Source organism: Vigna unguiculata, chromosome 10 (assembly GCF_037176805.1).
Source record: "Vigna unguiculata cultivar grain cowpea cultivar isolate G323 ecotype 2 chromosome 10, ASM3717680v1, whole genome shotgun sequence".
In the NCBI taxonomy this organism is placed as follows: Eukaryota; Viridiplantae; Streptophyta; class Magnoliopsida; order Fabales; family Fabaceae; genus Vigna; species Vigna unguiculata.
In genome coordinates this window covers 47,730,776-47,749,141 of record NC_140801.1, presented here as the reverse complement: position 1 = coordinate 47,749,141, position 18,366 = coordinate 47,730,776, and the positions used below count along the sequence as shown (strand labels likewise).

The following is an 18,366-nucleotide window of genomic DNA, read 5'->3' as shown; positions in this document are numbered from 1 at the left end:
GCTCAAATTAGATATAGCAAGTGTATAAACAATAACATAAAGAAATTGTATACTTTCAATAAAAAAAAAATTCAACGGATAAGCTTAAATGTTATAGTAGTGAAGGTGGTAAGGTGGAATGACGAGAGCAAGGCGATTTTTATATTTTTTTACTTTAATATTTAATTTTTATTATAAATAGTTTAGGTTTTTTTTACTTTAATATTTAATTTCTTTTTATAACTTATATTTTTTTATTTCACATATTTTCACAGTTCAAATTGAGGTTGATTTAAAAGTATGAAAAAAATATATTCAAACACATGCATCAATTTTTTTTCTATTAAATTATAATTTTGTAAATTAAAGTATGATTTGTGCCGTATATATTTAAGTTTGTCAAGAAACTAATTTATATACATTGAAAAAAATCTAAATAATACATTATTTTAAGGGAACACTGTGTATACATAGAGAAATATAATTATTTTACCAACTTTTGTGTCTCATTCAATATATAAAGAGGATTCCTTTTTTTGTGTCAACTTTTCGTTTTCCAATTTTATCCTTATTTATTATTTTAAAAACTAATTATTTTATAATTAGTTTATCTTTAACCGTTTTTTTTAAATCTCTTTTATTTTAACTCGAAAAAAACTTTTTTTCAACAATTATTCTAGTTAATAACTATTTTAAAATTTATTATACATATTTTGAAAGTAAATATTATTGATCTTAACTCAAATTCTTATAAAAATTAAAAAATGTAAACACACAAGCGTTGTCACACCTATATTTTCGCTAATATATATATATATATATTTAACGTAAGAAAAAGTAGTCAAAGTATAAAGTATATAGTAATTCAATCCCATTTTTTTTATTTTAATTTTTCTACAAAAATGGTGTGGTAGCTATTATTTATCACAATTTTTGACAGAGGTGTTATTTGCTTTGGTGATCAAATCCTCAAATTTGTTTTCTCCTACAATATAGTGTACTTCAAAGTTTAGACGATTCAGGGTTTGAAATTATAGAAAACACGTTATAGGATTCTCGTGACAATGATAATGGTAGAATATTAGTCTTTATCTTTTTGGTGTAATTATGCTTTTGATCTTTATTTTCATAACAAAATCTCAATTTGATAAAAATTGTCACGTGTCAAGCTGTTGTCGTGCCGTGACAGTGACAGGATGATGTAGCGGTGACAATGTCACATGTCAGTATTATGTCATGTGTCATTTCCTCATTCTCAATTTGGCCCCTATATTTTAATTTTTATCTAATTTTAGTTCCAATTTTTGTAAAAATTGTGCAATTTAGTCCGTCTCCAAATTGAAACAAAAATTAATTTTTGTATAAATGTTATACAAATATTTTTATTAAATTTGATATTTTTATTCAAATTGATATTTTTATTATATGTTTTTAACATAACTAAGTTTATTTAAATTTGTGTTTCACTTTCAACTTTACTTAAAATTGTTTTCATATTTTAAATTTATTTGTTTTTTATTGTTACATGAACTAGTTAAAATTATTTTTAAAATTTTTATAATTGTTATTCTTACACCAACTCAAACATTTGTATAGAAATTATTAAATTTTACACATTTTAAAAATATACAATTATTTGAATTATAAATTCAAATGAAAAATAATATTAAAGTACAATGTAATAAAATATTAATATAATTTATGAATTTTTTTTCCATTAACATTATTTCTGTTAACAACTTTAAAACAATTTTTGTGACGCCCCGACTACTATACTAAATAATTATTATTTGATAAAAAGATGTGGAATTAATTTTTTTTTCCATAAGATTATCCTTGAGAGAACATTAATAATAACATAACTTCATATTCATATATATAGTTTACATCTTTATAATTGTTCGTGAAATATTACAAAAATATATATTTGTAAAATATTAAGAGTTCTACATTAGAATAGAAGATTATCTATATTTTTAATATCTCCTAAACATATCAATAGAAATTATCCATGAGTCAATCTTCAGAAGATCCACCAATAATATCCCGAACAACTCTCACTGAGCAGGTTCCTCTTCTGCTCATGCAACAGGTACATATGAAAGAAAAATATGAAAGGAGTGAGGTCTTTATAAGCCTTAAATATCAATCTTAATAAACTCAACAAACAACACAGACACCGGGGGGCCTAGATTTGGACCTACAACCACAAAACTTGATCTTGTTTTACCAGACATATGGATCCATATTTCACTTCTGATGATCCAATCTGAACATCAAAAGTTACTTTGGGAAGTGATTAGGTAGTTGAGTATTTCTCATAAAATATTGGTACAATCATAATTATTTCTTTCTCGAGAATATTAGCCATTCATCGGCTCACAAAAGAGATATATACTCACTACCTAACCTTGGCGATAGGGCTGGGCAAAATAAACCAAACTGCACTACACTACCAAAAACTGCACTGAACTAAAAAATTGTTCGCATGAACTGCACTGAACTGGAAAACAATTCAGATGAACTGCACTGAATTGTTATTCTTAAAAATAAACTGGACTGAACTGCACTGCACTGAACTGCACTGCACTATAATATAAACTGAACTGAACTGTTATAAACTGAATTGTTTTATGAACTGCACTACGTCAGAACTGAACTGCATTATTTTTGGATTGAACTACACTAATTTTTAACTTAACTACACTGTTTTTGAACCGTTTTTGAACCGAATTGCACTGCTTTTGAATAAACTTCACTCTTTTTGAACTGAATTGTACTATTTTTGAACCGGATTGCATTGATTTTGAATTGAATTGCACTATTTTTGAATTGAATTACACTATTTTGAATCGAATTACACTAATTACATATGATTGTACTACGCAATAATAATCTAAAGTTTATGATTTGAAAATGCTTAGAAAATAATACTTGAAATATGCATCATACTTCAATACACCAATTAACATTTTTATAATTTTTTTATTTATATTAAAGTTTTTTGTAACTTAAAATGTAATTAAAATATTAAAATTAATATAATAAATATAAATATCAGTATTAACTTATTTTTTATATTTTAAAATCTTATGTAATATTACTTTTTAGTTTTACAATGTTTATTATGTTGCATAAAATTTTTTAAAAGGATTTATTTTAGAAAATTCTCAAAATTAATATTTTTTTAACATTTGTATTCATTAATATTTGTGTGAAAAATGTTATAGAAATTTTATGACGTTCTAAAATTAATATTTTAAGAATCTTTTAAAATAAATTCTCTTTAAAAAAGTTGATGCCACATAATGAATATTTTAAAACTAAAAAATAATATTATATAAGATTTTAAAATAAAAAATACGTTAGTACCAATATTTATATTTATTATACTAATTTCAATATTTAAGTTACAAAAAACTTTAATATAAATAAAAAATTATAAAAATGTTAGTTGTCACATAATTTAATTTTTAAAAATAACTTCTGTAAAATCATAACAAAAATAACATTACATAGTAAAATTCATTCAAAATAAATTAAGATATTGAATTAATTTATAATTTTTTTTAATAAATTAATTATAAATATTTTATATTTTTCTCAAAGAAAGAGTAAAGAAAAAAATTAAGACAAAATAAAATAAATATTTTAATATGAAAGAGAAAGAATAGAACGTAAGATATAAAACACATAAGTCCAATTCTTATCCTAATACTAATATTTTATTTGAGGTATTTTGCTCTTTCAATCTATTATAGTTCAATAGTTAACTTAGTTAACTTAGTTAACTTAACATAAGTTTAGTTTCTTAAAACTGAACTATTTTATAGTACAGTTCAATTATTATTATGAATAGTTTAGTATATTTTAGTTTAATATAGTACAATTAACTATAGTTTAGTATAGTTTAGTAAATTATGCCCAGCCCTACTTGGCGATGCCGAGCAGGTATCGGATAGTCCCAAGTTTGGCCTATGAATATCCTAGTCCAGTGCGTTATTCTGAACTATCCAGATATTCACCTACTTGGTAAAACTTCCTTAGACCCCACCATGGTCCCTGCCTTTCATCCCGCAGTGTACCAAACTGTGACTTCCCAAATACAACCACTTTGACACTGGTTTAATCTCAACTTATTGAAACCAGACTTAACTCTTACTCAACTGACATACTCTTGAATATTTTCAAAGGTCATAAAATGTGATGACTATCAAATCATGTCATTGCATAAACTATACACAAAGAACATAAAATAAAATAAAATGTACATGTAATTTTCTTATATTCAAGCTCACTGAATAAAATAATATTTACTTTCACTTCACATTTTTTAAATTATAAAATAATGATAAAATAAGAATCAAAGCAAGAACTTTAAATAAATAATTAGATAAGGATTAGAACGTTATAAATAAATATAATAACAAAATATTAATTAAACAGGACCAGTGCGTAACTGGAGATAAAAATAAAATAAAATAAATAAATAGGACCAGTGCGTAACTGGAGATAAATAAAATAAAATAAATAAATAGGACCAGTGCGTAACTGGAGATAAATAAAATAAAATAAATAAATAGGACCAGTGCGTAACTGGAGATAAATAAAATAAAATAAATAAATAGGACTAGTGCGTAACTGGAGATAAATAAAATAAAATAAATAAATAGGACCAGTGCGTAACTGGAGATAAATAAAATAAAATAAATAAATAGGACTCGTGCGTAACTGGAGATAAATAAAATAAAATAAATAAATAGGACCAGTACGTAACTGGAAATAAATAAAATAAAATAAAATAAAATAAATAGGATCAGTGCGTAACTAAAGATTAAATAAAATAAATAAACAGGATCAATACATATTTGAAGATTAAATAAAATAAATAAATAAACAGAATCAGTATATAATTGGAGATTAAATAAAATAAATATAAAAGGATAATAAATGAAAATAAGTTAAATGAAAGTAAATAGAATAATATATGAGTCAAAATAAATAAAAGATTAATATAAAACTCATGAGCTTATCAAGATTAATATATAAGAGCTTAACCTCACTCCCCCTTACCTTATTGAGTGAAGAGCACACTAATAATATTTGAAAAGGACTAAGATCTCTTTGAATCTTTGCTCTAAACTTTCTCTTTCTCTTCTTTCTCTTTCTCTCTCTTCTTTCTTTCTTTCTCTCTCCCCTTTTCTTTCTTTCTTCCTTTCTTTCTTTCCCTCCTTCTCACTTTTTCTCCTTTTCTTTCTCTCTCCCGTAACTTCTCATCTTATACGTATATATAAGCCTATAAATGTTTATCTTTCTTCAAGTCATCATTACCTACATTAATTAATGTTTATCTCTTAGGTCTTTTTTTTTTCTTCTTCTTATCTTTTCTCATCTTATCTTTTTTTTTTTCTTCTTATATTTTCTTCTTATCTTCTTATCTCTTCTCTTTTTTTCTATATTTTTTTTACACACCTATTTAATAAAATTTATATTTTTTTTACGTAATAGTTTTTTTTAATATATATATATATATATATATATATATATATATATATATATACATATTTAATAGTTTTGTTTTCTTCTTATTGTTATTCTTAATAAGTAAAAACATGATAAAATATATTTTTACTGTTTAGACTACATCATAATAAAATACAAAACATTAGTAAAAATATAATATTTTCTAAGTGTTTTATTTAAAATAAATAATATAGTTTGTTAAAAAAAGGGATGTTACAATTTTAAATAAATTAAATGTAAAATATACATTTAAATAAACTTAATTTTGGATTATTATCATTTTTTTTACGGTTATCCTTTTGGATTCTTTATTTGTATTTTTTTTTTTGTATTTGATGTTAGACCTAATATTATCAGCATTGGACGTATCACCATTGATGACATCAACTCTTGGACATTGTTGTTACGGGTACAAAAGGTCTTGAAGTATAACAATGCAATCCTTCGAGGCTTTGTCAGAATCGCTCTAATGTCTGAGATTTGTTTTGTGTACTCATGTAGTGTGGAAGGCTGTTACTTGCTAATTGACAATGATAATTAGTTTTTTTTTTTGTTTAAGTAGGTGTGCCGATTATTTTGAGGTTAAAAGTTAGTTAAAACTACATATTTTATTTTGTTAAAATAACGAGAGTATATAATTTTGTTTTATATCCCTATTGTAATGTGAAATATTTTCTAGTGTGATAGTCAAGTAATGTCTTTTGTTTAGATTATTATATGACTTGAGGACTTAAGTCAAGGATTAACATATGAGTGTTCTTTTTAAATTTATTTAAGAAAATCCATATGAAGAAAAAAAATGATATGATTTTGTACGTAATATTTTTTTTCTTACAAGACCAATAATTATGGTTGGGAATTACCCATAAAAATTGAAAAAAATGAACATAATTTAATAGTTTTATCATTTAGTTATATGAGTATAATCGAATAAGACTTTAGCTCATAGGTAAGTTTTATGTCACTGTATTAATTCATTAAGATATGTTGTTATTGACAAAATATAATAGTTTTATCATTTGGTTATATGAGTTTAATTAAGTAAGACTTTAGCCCACATGTAAATTTTATGTCATTATATTCATTCATTAAGACATGTTGTCATTGGTAAAACATAATAGTTTTATCATTTGGTTATATGAGTCCAATTGAGTAAAACTTTAGCCTAGAGACAAGTTTTATGTTACATTCATTCATTATGACATGTTCGCATTGGTAAAACATAATAGAGTTTTATCATTTGGTTATATGAGTATAATTGAGTAAGACTTTAGCTCAAACGCAATTTTTATGTTACTAGATTCATTCATTTAGACGTGTGTTTGTACGGGTAAAATATAATAGTTTTATCATTTGGTTATATGAGTATAAACGATTAAGACTTTAGTAAACAAGTAAGTTTTATGTCACTAGATTTATTCATTAAGACATGTTTGAATCTATCAAACATAATAGTTTTATCATTTTGTTATATGAGTCTAATTGAGTACGACTTTAACCCACATGCAAGTTTTATGTCACTACATTCATTCATTAATACATGTTTGCATTGGTAAAACATGATTTTTGTTATAGTCTCAAATGATGAGGAGCATGTATCTTAAAAATTTACAGTTTCTTAAACTGTGAATATTTCTTATATCCATTATGGTTTTCCCAAACTAAAAAGGGGATAATTATAAGTTTTTGCAGGAGAAAGTTCTTCTCAATTTGGATTGAATGGACATTGATTATACTATTAAAAAATTAGAATTATCGTTATTATCGAGACCAAAACTTTCAGATGTTATTGATCTCTTTGAAAAGTGGGAGAGGTTACTTTGCCTCTTTGTGACATTAATAAAGACCAACTTTTCTGTTGGTATTCGAGTTTTTGATGGTTAGCATGACAATGTGAAAGCTTTACTAAAGGTTATTGATGAATAATCCATCAAATTTGACAAATCTCTTACCAACACAATTATCATGAATTTTTCATTCTTAAAGCTCACCGAGGTTAAGACATTATGTGATTATGTTAGAGAGTCCAAAGATTACAGTATTTTATTGTCCATCTCATAACATTAGAATTCTGGATCAATGAATGTGAACTTTCTTGGAAATGACTTAGTTAAAGTGATTTAATTTAAAATAATCATAGTAAAGTTCAACTCTCTAAATCAAATGACAGGTTGGTAATGATTCATGCTCCTTTTGGTTCAAGAGCGTATTAGATAGTTGATTATTCGAGTTCCACAAATTATTAGAGATAGATCAAGTTGTTGAGGAACCTATTAAACAACAAGTTTTCCATCAAGGTAGTAAAGCAACATTAAGAAGATCTACAAATATCAAAATATTAATTAACAATTTATAATGATTATGAAGTGTATTTACAAGAATCAGATTATAACATTGGAGCCGAAAGTGATCTTGAACGGGAACTGATGAAGAATGTTTCATATGCTTCTAATATTGGAAGTCTAATGTATGCTCAGGTTTGCACCAGACCTGACATTTCACTGTTGAAGTTTTGGAAAGATATCAGAGTAATCCAGGTGTTGACCACTAGAAGGTAATCATATATTTTTAAGGATCAAAAGATTTCAGGCTCATATGTAAACAAACAAACTGATGGTTTGGAGGTGATAGGGTACTTCTATTTAGATTTTAGTTGGTTGCATTAATACTAGAAAATCAATATTTGGTTATATTCTTATCCTAACTAGTTGGGTTATATTTTGGAGTAGCAAAAAACATATCTTAACGGCTACTTCCACTGTGGAGACTAAGTTTGTTTCTTATTTTGAGGCTACCTCACATGGTGTATGGTTGAAGAGTTTTATGTTTGGGTTTAGAGTTGCGAATTCAATTGCTAGGCTATTGAAGTTATATTCTGATAACTTTATTGTAATATTTATGGCTAAGAATAATAGAAGCGAAATTCAAAGTAATCACATTGATATTAAATATCTAACTATAAGAGAACATGTATAGTGGTCATTGAACACGTTAGCATTGAGTTGATGATTGTCGACCTTTGACTAAAGACATGTCATTAAAGAATTTTAACGATCATTTAGCGCAAATGGAACTTGGTTCTATGTTGTGACACATTAATTTTACTTTGATAAAACTCTTATTTAGTTTTTTCTCATTTTGTTGAGTACATATTTGTTTATTTTGAGAAATTTCGTTTGACCCAGAATAATAAACATATGGTTTATTCATTGGAGTTAAAAGTCTTTGATGAAAGACTTATATATTGTGGTACATGAGAGATAATACTCAATTTTGGATTACCTGTCACCACTTGTATGTAATTTCTTGTATTGGTTGATAATGGGAGAAATGGACCAAGTGGAAAATGTTGGAAATTTCCCAAATGTGATATGTGGGATAATATGATATATTCACATGGTCAATTATTTCCATATATGTGGTCCATTTGTCAATCAATTTTATAATTGTTGCATAAATTTTGATAATGTAATCCCATATAATTGACAAAAATTTATTATGGTAATTACTCTCTGATGGGCAAAGAGCTCTATAAAGTTCATAGGTGTTTTGTGCTTTGGGTCATTAAATTTTCTCTCTTCTACATTATACTATATAATCAAAGTTTAGAGAGTGAGAGTTTGAAACTATAAAGCACATTAAAGGATTCTCGTGACAATGACAATGACTAAAGGTTAGTCCTTATTTCTTTATCTATATTAGTTTAACAATGCTCAGGTCCAAGTATAGCAATAAGAGTTTTAACACCTGGAAGTAATTCAACATAAACCTCTCAATCATTCAAAAATGGTACCACCAAGTATAGCAATAGGAGTTTTAACACCTGGAAGTAATTCAACATAAAAACCTCTCAATCATTCAAAAATGGTACCACAAAAGGAGATTTTTAAGAAAATACAAACACAACTATATCATCATAGGTTTTGCACATCTTTCAAATAACCATTAATCTCTTTCAAACTTTGTATTGAAGATTTTTGAATGTTGGTTGGATTAACGTCAACATGAATAGTTAAGTCCTCATCATTATTGAAATTGTAAGTATACAAATGAGATATGGGTAATCATTTTGGATATGCTTGAAAGATTTTCATAATGTATAAGATGATGCTTAATTGGATTATGGATGATATTGTTGTACTTTTTAAAAAAATTGCAAAAGTTTTTCTCTTCTAGTATGAAATGTGTGGATTGGGAGAACTTGATTTGATTAGATGTGGTGCCACCAGGTAAAACTTTGGTTCTTTGGAAGTTGTTGTAAGGTTGTTTTACCTATTGATGTGGAGGTTAAAAAAAAGAACGATTTTATGCTCTATGTGTTCTTTTTGTGGTAATAATGTTGAATTTTTCTCTTATTTATTCTTTCACTGTTCTATTGTTATATGGTTATGGGAATGGTTGAATGAAGTTTTTCAGGATTTACAACTTTTTTTCTTTGGATTTGCACCTTTGAAGGGAGTGATTAAAGTGACTGTCATTATTGCAGTTGTTTGGATGATTTGGAGGATGAGAAATCATAATAGATTTTAGGATCCAAATGTGTTTTCTTCTGCTATTTTTCAAATTAAGGAGTTAGTGCATATGGTTTAGAATAAATATAAAAAGCATGAGTAATATTATCTTTGATTTTATTTTTTTTTTGTGCAGAAATTTTTCAATATTCAAACTAGGGTAGTTTCACTTTTGGATGTAATATGACAAGTTCTATCTACCATTTGGCTTAAGGTGAATATTGATGGTGCAGCTAAGGTTTGTCCTGGTTTGGCTTCATACATACTTCTATTTATGTTGAGTTGTGACTTTTCTTTAGTTTGTCATGATTTTTTGGATCAATGAATGGTTTTTAGACTTCTATTTATGTGCTGATAAGTTAGCTAATTTAATTTTGATTCATAGTGTCACAACCTAAAACGCAACAAGATGACTAACTTGGAAAAGAAAAAATAAAGTATTTTAAAATAAAATACCTTTTTAGGAGTCTTCACCATAGTTTATTTTGGAAAAACTATGGAAAAATCATAAGGATGAAACAAAACTGAGGAAATATTAACACCCTACCACACCCACCCAAAAGCAATACCTTTAACTACAGATACAAAGATAATGTGAATTTCAAAATACACAATTTTCCTAAAATTAGTAGAAAAATAATACTCTAAAGAAACAAAATAATTTTTAGGTTTTAAGGTGCTTGACAAGGATAATTCCTTTTCTCACATATTTTTATTCATAATAAAGAATTAAAGTTACGTAATTTGGTTGCAGAAAAAGTTTATTGAAAATATTGTATTTGTAATTTTTGAAAATCTTATATTTTTCAGAATTCTTTTAAGGAAAGAAAAAAAGTACCGAGAACCAAACAGTAACACAATACAAACATCCAAAAACTTATCTTCAAAATATTTTGATAAAATAGTTAAATACTAGACGATGCGGATAATCTTACAGGTATCCGAACCTTTATTGGAAATATCAAATAACGCGAATGACCATAAAAATATCCTAAAAACTTATCTTTAAATTTTTTTATTAAATTATCAAATATCAGCTATACATACAATTATACAAGCATTCGAATTTTTATTAGAAGCATTCGAATATTTATTAGGTATATAAGACGATACGGACAGACGGCCGTATAAACACCTAAAACATTTTAAAACGTATAAGTATGAAATTGAAAAAAAAAATGTTGAACTTATAATACTAACAAATTATGGACAATCCTTAAATCCATATAGAATAAAGAAAGCAACAAAACAAAGCATTGTGAATATTTGCCTCTAAAGGCCCATTTCCTGCGCATCTCGAATTATACCAGATTAATCTAATTCTCAAATATAAGCAAAAGCAACCCATTCATAAGAAAATCACATAAACCTAATATTAAATTTAAAATGGGACCCGCATCATGTAATGTTAACTCACCCATACAAATTTCAATCACATATACAACTAAATGCATCAATATTATACTATAAAACCTCCGGGATATTAAATGCACTAACATATGCATTCAATCCAGAAACAACAATATTTTTCAAGTTCTACTCAGAACCACATCTGCAAAATAAATTAGGAGCCTCTACTTCCAGAATCAAACAAATTGCATCAAAAGTTCAAACCAGAACAGTGTTAAAGACAAACCTAAGACTCTAAATACTAAGTATATCAAATTTGCCTCATCACTAGATGAGATTAAAAAGATACCATGTTTATGTTATACCATAGAAAAATTAAAAAAAAAAACGACTCTAAACATTGCCATCAAATCTGAATCCATCACATGTATAATGAAATCTTATAGCCATGAAGCTTTCGGAGTCGATTCATACAGCAAAAATATGGGCTAACCTCTGTCACTAATTAACGACAACACAGAGTCCCAACAAAAGCAATTATGAAATTAGACCCATGCCAATGTGATTCACCCAAACCCCTTTCACGACCAACTTCTGCCACAAACAGTACTCACTTTAACTCATCAATCCTAACACAAATCTAAGTAAATTATAACCCAATAATTCGTCTCAAGAACAAATTGCATTTTCAACATAGGTTTTTTTTTTTTAAAACAGGATTCTTTTGAATCCATAATCATAAAATAGGTTCACTTGACCATTTTTTTTTTAAAAGTGAAGTTGTCAGAACTTCTACTGATTTTTGTATATTAAAAAACTGAAATCGTCAGTATTCACCACGATTTCAGTACTAAAGTTGTCAGAATTCATGATATCAATACTAAAGTCATCAAGACACATGACTATTTCAGTTCTGTATTTATTTTTAAATACGAAAATCTGAAAGAGTTCTAATGACTTCTTTTTTGTAAAAAAAGAAATAAAACAAGTCACACGATAACTTTAGTCTGAAAGTCGTCATGAAACCTAACATATTCATCCTATTTTACAAAATAAATTTCAACCCATCCTATTTTTACGATTACATATTCAAAACAATGCTGTTTAAAAAAAAAACAAAAATAAATAAAAACCAACAACTGTACTAGTAACTAGTAACTGCAGTTCTCCATTTCAATAGCTCATACTAAAAAAAGACCTCATAACCGAATCAAAGATCCACAGTTTCATTGTTTCCATCAAAAATTCTTATCATCTAATCAAACCTAATCAGTGAATCCAAACGTATGGCACCAAATATTTTGCATAAAAAGCTCAAAACACAACCGCATTGAACCAATGTTAAATGAAAACCGACGTGGTGTCCAGAGAGTGGGTAAGGGTTTTGGGTTGTGGGTACGAAACGGTCTATCAGATTTTGAGTTTTAAATTAAAAACAATCTAAAAGATTTGTATTATGACGATAATTCGATTATAGCAATTGCTGATAATCTTATTTAATAGAATAAAACATGTTGAAATCGATAGATATTTAATTAAAGAGAAATTCGAAGCTGAAATCATTTATTGCACCTTTTGTAAGATTTGAATTATAATTGGTTGATGTCCTTACTAAATGAGTGGTAAGAAGAACATTTAATAAATTTTTATTCAAGTCGAAAATATCTCATATATTCATACACCAATTTGAATGTAGTATTAAGATAAATCAAATATTTTATTTGATTAAATAATCAGTTAAATATTATGACTACTAAAAATTAGAAATTTATACAAATTTAATAAAAACGGTTTAAATTTAAAATACATATTATTTTCCTTCGCAAATTCATCCCCTGCTAATAAACACACTAGAGGTCATTTTCCCATTTTTCTTCTCTTTCTCGGCTTCAGCCAAATCACAGAAGAAAACCTTTTAGCACTTTTTTTCTCTGCCATGTTTCTCTGAACCTACGTAGCGTCAGGGTTTAACGAAGAAAGTAAAAATTATCTCAGCCACTAGTCTCCCTTATAGCTGGCATCGACTACCTCAGTGATGAACAAAGATTTTCTGACCCATAACATCGCATTAATCCAACCATAAACTAATATATTCAATTGATTAAGGCTCTTTTAGGTTTAATCAATCACTAATTTATATATATTATCATTTTCGAGAGGTTCATTAGTATGACTGACAGGAAGAAATTCACAGAATTGCGGTGAAAGGGATGAAGCAAATCACTGACAAATACGTATGTTGAACAACGATTATAAATGAAACATTACAGCATTTTAGTTTGAATTAATGTTATTAATATGCATTGACTTGGAGTCAACCAAAACATTGAAAAAGTAAAAACTGGTACTGTACTATGATAAATATAGGAAACACCGTCCTTTATAATTTAAGGATAAGAATCCTACGTGTTTGTGCATGTTCTTTGACGCTTGTATTTGGAAGTTAGTTGCATTTATATCTTGCACGTATTTTCAACAGTGACAACATGCTTTTTCGACACTAGCGTGTACCTTGATTTAAACAAAAAAAGAAAAGGCCCGACAGAACATAAATTCACTTTGAATTTGGAAGCAGAAAACTTGTAGAACAATCAATCCCTCAGGCTTTTTTCCATGAATGATTTTCATTTATGCTGTGTTACTGTTTATTGTTGTTATCGTATCTGCTTTTTATTTTCTTTTCGTTTATATTAATTGTTTTCATCGTTTTGAACTTTGCATGATATGTTAAATGTTTGTGATCACTGTTTTTCTTTTTGGATAAGCATTGTTGTGATGAGTTTGATTTGCAGGTAGAGCTTGTATACCATGTTGGAATTTGGAATGATATATGCTGACGAAGATAAATCACAAACGACCACACCTAATCAATGGACAATATCATCATCAGTGACAAAATTACCTAACATATATATATATATATATATATATATATATATATATATATATATATATATATATATATATATATATATATATATATATATATATATATATATATTGAAACCCTAACCCTTAGGGTTTTTCCCGTTTTCCCCCTTTTCTTATAACTGATTACTGATTTAATCAGTAATCTAGGGTTTTCATTGTACCCCTGTTTTTCCCCTCTTTCTATAAAACCCGATTGGGTTTTTCCCCTTTTGTATGAACAGAGAAATAAAAACAATAACAGAAACAGTTCTTACCTTTCTCTTGCTTCTCCCACGAGCTTGGCTCTGCACCTCACTGCAGATCCCCTTTCTCTCTTCACCATTCTTCGTTTTCTCTTCCAATCTCTCTCTTCTACGTTCTCTACCATGGCCACTGTCTTTTCCTTCGCAAATATGACAGAGAGAGTGGTTGTGGTACTGCTTTATGGTACCAGAGCAGGTTTCTAACCTGCTGTGCTTCCGCTTTTCCCTTTCTTTATACCAAGAACGTGATTCTTGGCATCTTTTTGAAGGATCATGGATGGGAAATCTGAAACAAAGCCAGAATACACCAGCCAAAAGGCCAACAACTTTGATCTTGACCAATCACTCATACCCACCAGTCCCTACTACCTACATCCTGGAGAAAATCCAGGTTTGGTTCTAGTTTCTAATGTTTTAAATGACAATAACTATGTTTCCTGGAGCAGGAACATGCAACGTGCTTTGCTCTCCAAGAACAAGCTGAAATTCGTTAATGGCAGCATTAAAACACCTCTGCCCACTGACCCAAATTATGAAGCCTGGGAAAGATGTAACGTGATGATTCTTTCATGGATTATGAGAACTCTTGCACCAGACATTGCAGAGAGTGTTATGTACATAGATTCTGCTAAAGAACTATGGGAAGAATTAAGGGAAAGATTTTCTCAAGGGGACTACTTTCAAATATCCGATCTGTTGCAGGAAATTCATTCCATCAGACAAGGAGATAGAAGCATAAGTCAATTTTTCACTGAATTAAAGAAGTTGTGGGAAGAACTAGAGTTCTTGAGACCCATACCTAACTGCACCTGTGGAAAGCCCTGTGAGTGTGATTTGTCCAAAGTTTTCTTGAAACAGAGGGAGACTGAACATGCCATCTGCTTTCTAAAGGGATTAAATGATAACTACAACAGTGTCAGAACTCAGATACTGCTCATGGAGCCTCTACCTAACATAAACAAAGTTTTCTCTCTTGTCATGCAGCAAGAAAGAAAGGGCAATGGTTCTGGAAATTTGGCTAATGAGAATAAAGTTCTCATGAATACAGCTGACAAAGGATATAGGAACCAAGAACAAGCTTCTTGGAGAGGCCAAGGAAGAGGCAATGGGTCTCGAGCACAAGGAAGAGGCAGAGGCAGGAATCCTAATCAAGGAAAACAATGCACCTACTGCCACAAAATGAATCACACTGCAGAGGAGTGTTATTCAAAACACGGATATCCTCCATGGTACAAGCAAAGGACAGAACAAGATAAAGGCTCCTATAGTAATAAAAACTCCAATACTCAACAGATGTGCAACCTTAATGTCAATCCTGAATCTCAAAAATCCTCTGATCACACTCCAGAAGAAGGTACTGCCAATACAACCTTAAGTATTGAACAAATTCAGAGACTGCTGAAGCTTTTAGATGACAAAGATGAGCCTAAGCACTCTGTCAGCCACATCCAGAGCTTCAGCAACAATGTCTCAACTCACAAAAATCAGCAAGGTAAAGCCTGGATACTTGATACAGGGGCCACAAACCATGTGTCCCATGACCTAAGCCAATTTTCAAGCTTTTACAGAATTAAACCTATTACTGTAAAATTGCCTAACAATTCTACTGTCACTGCTGAATTTGCTGGAACTAAGAAATTCTCAGAATCTTTGATCATTTTTAATGTGCTATACATTCCTGAATTTTCTTTCAATATAATATCTGTTCAATCTCTCATAAATGACTCAAACTGTAAACTAACTTTCTCTTGTGAGCAATGTCAGATACAGGACAATCATTCATACAAGATGATTGGGCATGCTAGCATGATAAAGGGGCTGTACTACCTTGATGAAAACACCTCTACTTCACAAGATCATGGTTTTGTTAATAATGCTATGAATTACTCTAAGAAAGACATAAATGTATGGCATTACAGACTTGGACACCCATGTAATAGTGTGCTAAGACAAATTTGTAGAACTTTTCCTTATGTTCGTGATTCTTGTAACAACATATGTGACATATGCCATTACTCGAAGCAACATAAATTGCCCTTTCCTCACAGTATTACCATTTCTGATAATTGTTTTGATTTAATTCATGTTGATATATGGGGTCCTATTTCCATTCCTTCCATACATGGGCATAAATACTTTCTTACTGTTGTTGATGACTTATCTAGACATACTTGGGTTTTCCTCATGCATTCTAAAGGAGAAACCAGAAGCCTTTTATTGAATTTTGTTATATACATTAAAAATCAGTTTAAGAAGGATATAAAAATCATCAGATCTGACAATGGCCCTGAATTTGAGTATGATGATCTTTATAATAAATATGGTATTATTCACCAAAAGAGTTGTGTTCATACTCCTCAGCAGAACTCTGTAGTTGAAAGAAAACATCAACATATTTTAAATGTTACTAGAAGCCTGCTATTTCAGTCTAATATACCTAAATGCTATTGGTCTTATGCTGTTAATCATGCTGTTCATATAATAAACAGAATACCCTCTGCTGTTTTAAAAAATAAATCCCCATATGAAATGCTTTATTCAAAATCTCCCACTTATCTTGATCTGAAAACCTTTGGTTGCTTAAGTTTTGCTTCTACCCCTGACATAAATAGAAACAAACTTGATCCTAGGGCAAGAAAATGTGTTTTTATTGGCTTTAAAAATGGAATAAAAGGATACATTCTGCTTGACTTAAAATCTAGAGAGATCTTTATAAGTAGAAATGTCTTGTTCTATGAAACCATTTTCCCTTGCAGTTCCACTGAAACCATCATTGCTGAAAGAAATAATCACATGAATCAGGATTTTAGTTTCTTAAATGACTCTCATATCAACATTAGGGAGAACCATATTGCTCTTAACGATCCTACAGGAGAAATTCAAGAAAATGATAGCACTATTGATGATGAAGAAGACAGGACAACTGACAGCTCCAATTTACAGCAGACAGAACCTGAACAGATTGTGAATCAACCTGCCCAAGATCATGACAACCAAGAAAATACAGCATATGAACAAGATGACACAGAAGACAACATTCAGGATTTGAGAAGATCCAGGAGAGACAGAAAAATTCCTCATTATCTGAAGGACTACCAGGTTAATGGTTCCTTAACTATCAATAACTCTTGTCAACCTAAATACAGTAACAAAATAAAGGCCAACTATAAAACTGCTTATCCCATTGATTCTGTCGTTTCTTATGATGGTTTATCAAAGGAGCATCTTCACTACACTCTCGCCATCACTGCCAACCACGAACCACAGTCCTATACTGAAGCTAGCAAAACTAAAGAATGGAGGGATGCTATGAACAAGGAAATACAAGCTCTTGAAAACAACAAAACCTGGTATCTCACCAATCTCCCAAATGGAAAGAAGCCCATAGGTTGCAAATGGGTTTTCAAGACCAAGTATAAATCTGATGGAAGTATAGAAAGGCATAAGGCTAGGTTGGTTGCGAAAGGATATTCCCAACAAGAGGGAATAGACTACTTTGACACTTTCTCCCCTGTGGCTAAACTCACAACTGTCAGAATCATTTTAGCCTTAGCAGCTGCCAAGGATTGGTACCTATATCAGCTTGATGTTGATAACGCTTTTTTACATGGAGATTTAAATGAAGAAGTCTACATGACACCTCCACCAGGACTGAAACTTCCCAAACAAGGACAAGTCTGCCGTCTAACTAAATCTCTATATGGCCTAAAGCAGGCCAGCCGTCAGTGGTTTGCTAAGCTTTCCTCTTTTCTCTTAGAACTCGGTTTTATTCAATCCACTTCTGACTACTCCCTTTTCATACATAAAACTACTAGTACTTTCACTGCCTT

At 29.2% G+C, this 18,366-nt stretch overlaps 1 protein-coding gene across 1 annotated transcript; it reads left to right on the top strand.

Moving 5' to 3' along the window:
• The first annotated feature begins 14,363 nt into the window (after positions 1 to 14,363).
• Positions 14,364 to 16,480, top strand: LOC146883377 (uncharacterized). The gene is made up of 2 exons (XM_085667687.1): positions 14,364 to 16,028; positions 16,301 to 16,480. The coding sequence occupies exons 1-2, from the start codon at positions 14,810 to 14,812 to the stop codon at positions 16,339 to 16,341; spliced, it is 1,260 nt and encodes a 419-aa protein (XP_085523813.1). The 5' UTR covers positions 14,364 to 14,809; the 3' UTR covers positions 16,342 to 16,480.
• The last annotated feature ends 1,886 nt before the right edge of the window (positions 16,481 to 18,366 follow it).

Coding starts and splice junctions, on each gene's coding strand:
- LOC146883377 (XM_085667687.1), top strand. CDS start 14,810: ATGGATGGGAAATCTGAAACAAAGCCAGAATACACCAGCCAAAAGGCC. Junction 16,029..16,300: donor AACTCACAAAAATCAGCAAG/GTAAAGCCTGGA, acceptor GAGCAATGTCAG/ATACAGGACAATCATTCATA.